General features: G+C 54.1%; 1 protein-coding gene across 1 annotated transcript in view; it reads left to right on the forward strand.

Annotated features, from left to right (window-relative positions):
- LOC119592275 (ionotropic receptor 21a-like) overlaps positions 1-773 on the forward strand; it is a gene marked incomplete in the record, with an annotated part of 8,970 nt that overhangs the window by 5,709 nt on the left and 2,488 nt on the right. Inside the window, 2 exon segments of the mRNA XM_037941105.1 lie at positions 76-365; positions 622-759. Of these exon segments, the coding sequence (XP_037797033.1) occupies positions 76-365; positions 622-759 (428 nt within the window).

The following is a 773-nucleotide window of genomic DNA, read 5'->3' on the forward strand; positions in this document are numbered from 1 at the left end:
AAAAAAAAACGAACAGAGAAAAAGAAAAAGAGAAAATCCTTCAGAGGAGCCGGAATCACCCCCTCTCCCCTTCAGATAATCCGAGCGGGCAAGCAGCGGGTCGCGACGGACCACGCAGCGCCGAGCGAGAGACACTCCTTCACCCTGAGCAAGGCGGTGCAGGAGGTCTACGGGCTGTTCCTGGGGCAAAACCTCTCGAGGGTCTTCTACACCAGCGTCAGGGCGCGTGTACTGGTAGGGGCGTGGCTGGTGTTCTCGCTCGTGGTTGGCACGGCTTACAGGGGCAACCTCACGGCGTCTCTCACCCTGCCTGTGTACCCGTCGAGGCCTGAGACGCTCGCTCAGCTGGTTCTCGTGGCTGACAGGTGAGAGAAGGCGAACATTTAGTCAATATCGGAATGCGTATACGTGTATATATTTGGGTTTATCTTTTTTTTTCCCTAATCTCACTTTCCGATCCTTTAAACCTTTCCCTTAATTTCATCCTCCCCGAATCTTCTCCCTGAATCCCTAATACTCCCTCTTCCCCAAACTCTGCACCCTTTCTTTCCCAATATCCCTCCTTACCCCCCCCCCACCCAATCCTCCTCGCCTTATCCTAATCGCTCCAATCTCCGTCAGGATCACGATGCCATCCTACGGCGCCGAGTTCAAGGCATTTTTCGGGAAATCGGACTCGCCCGTTTTCAAGAGACTTTCCGAACTCATGCATATCGTGTCGTCTGTCGAGGAGGGGCAGAGGCAGGCCATTGAGGCGAAGTGAGTTGGGACAT

Source organism: Penaeus monodon, chromosome 30 (assembly GCF_015228065.2).
Source record: "Penaeus monodon isolate SGIC_2016 chromosome 30, NSTDA_Pmon_1, whole genome shotgun sequence".
Classification (NCBI taxonomy): domain Eukaryota; kingdom Metazoa; phylum Arthropoda; class Malacostraca; order Decapoda; family Penaeidae; genus Penaeus; species Penaeus monodon.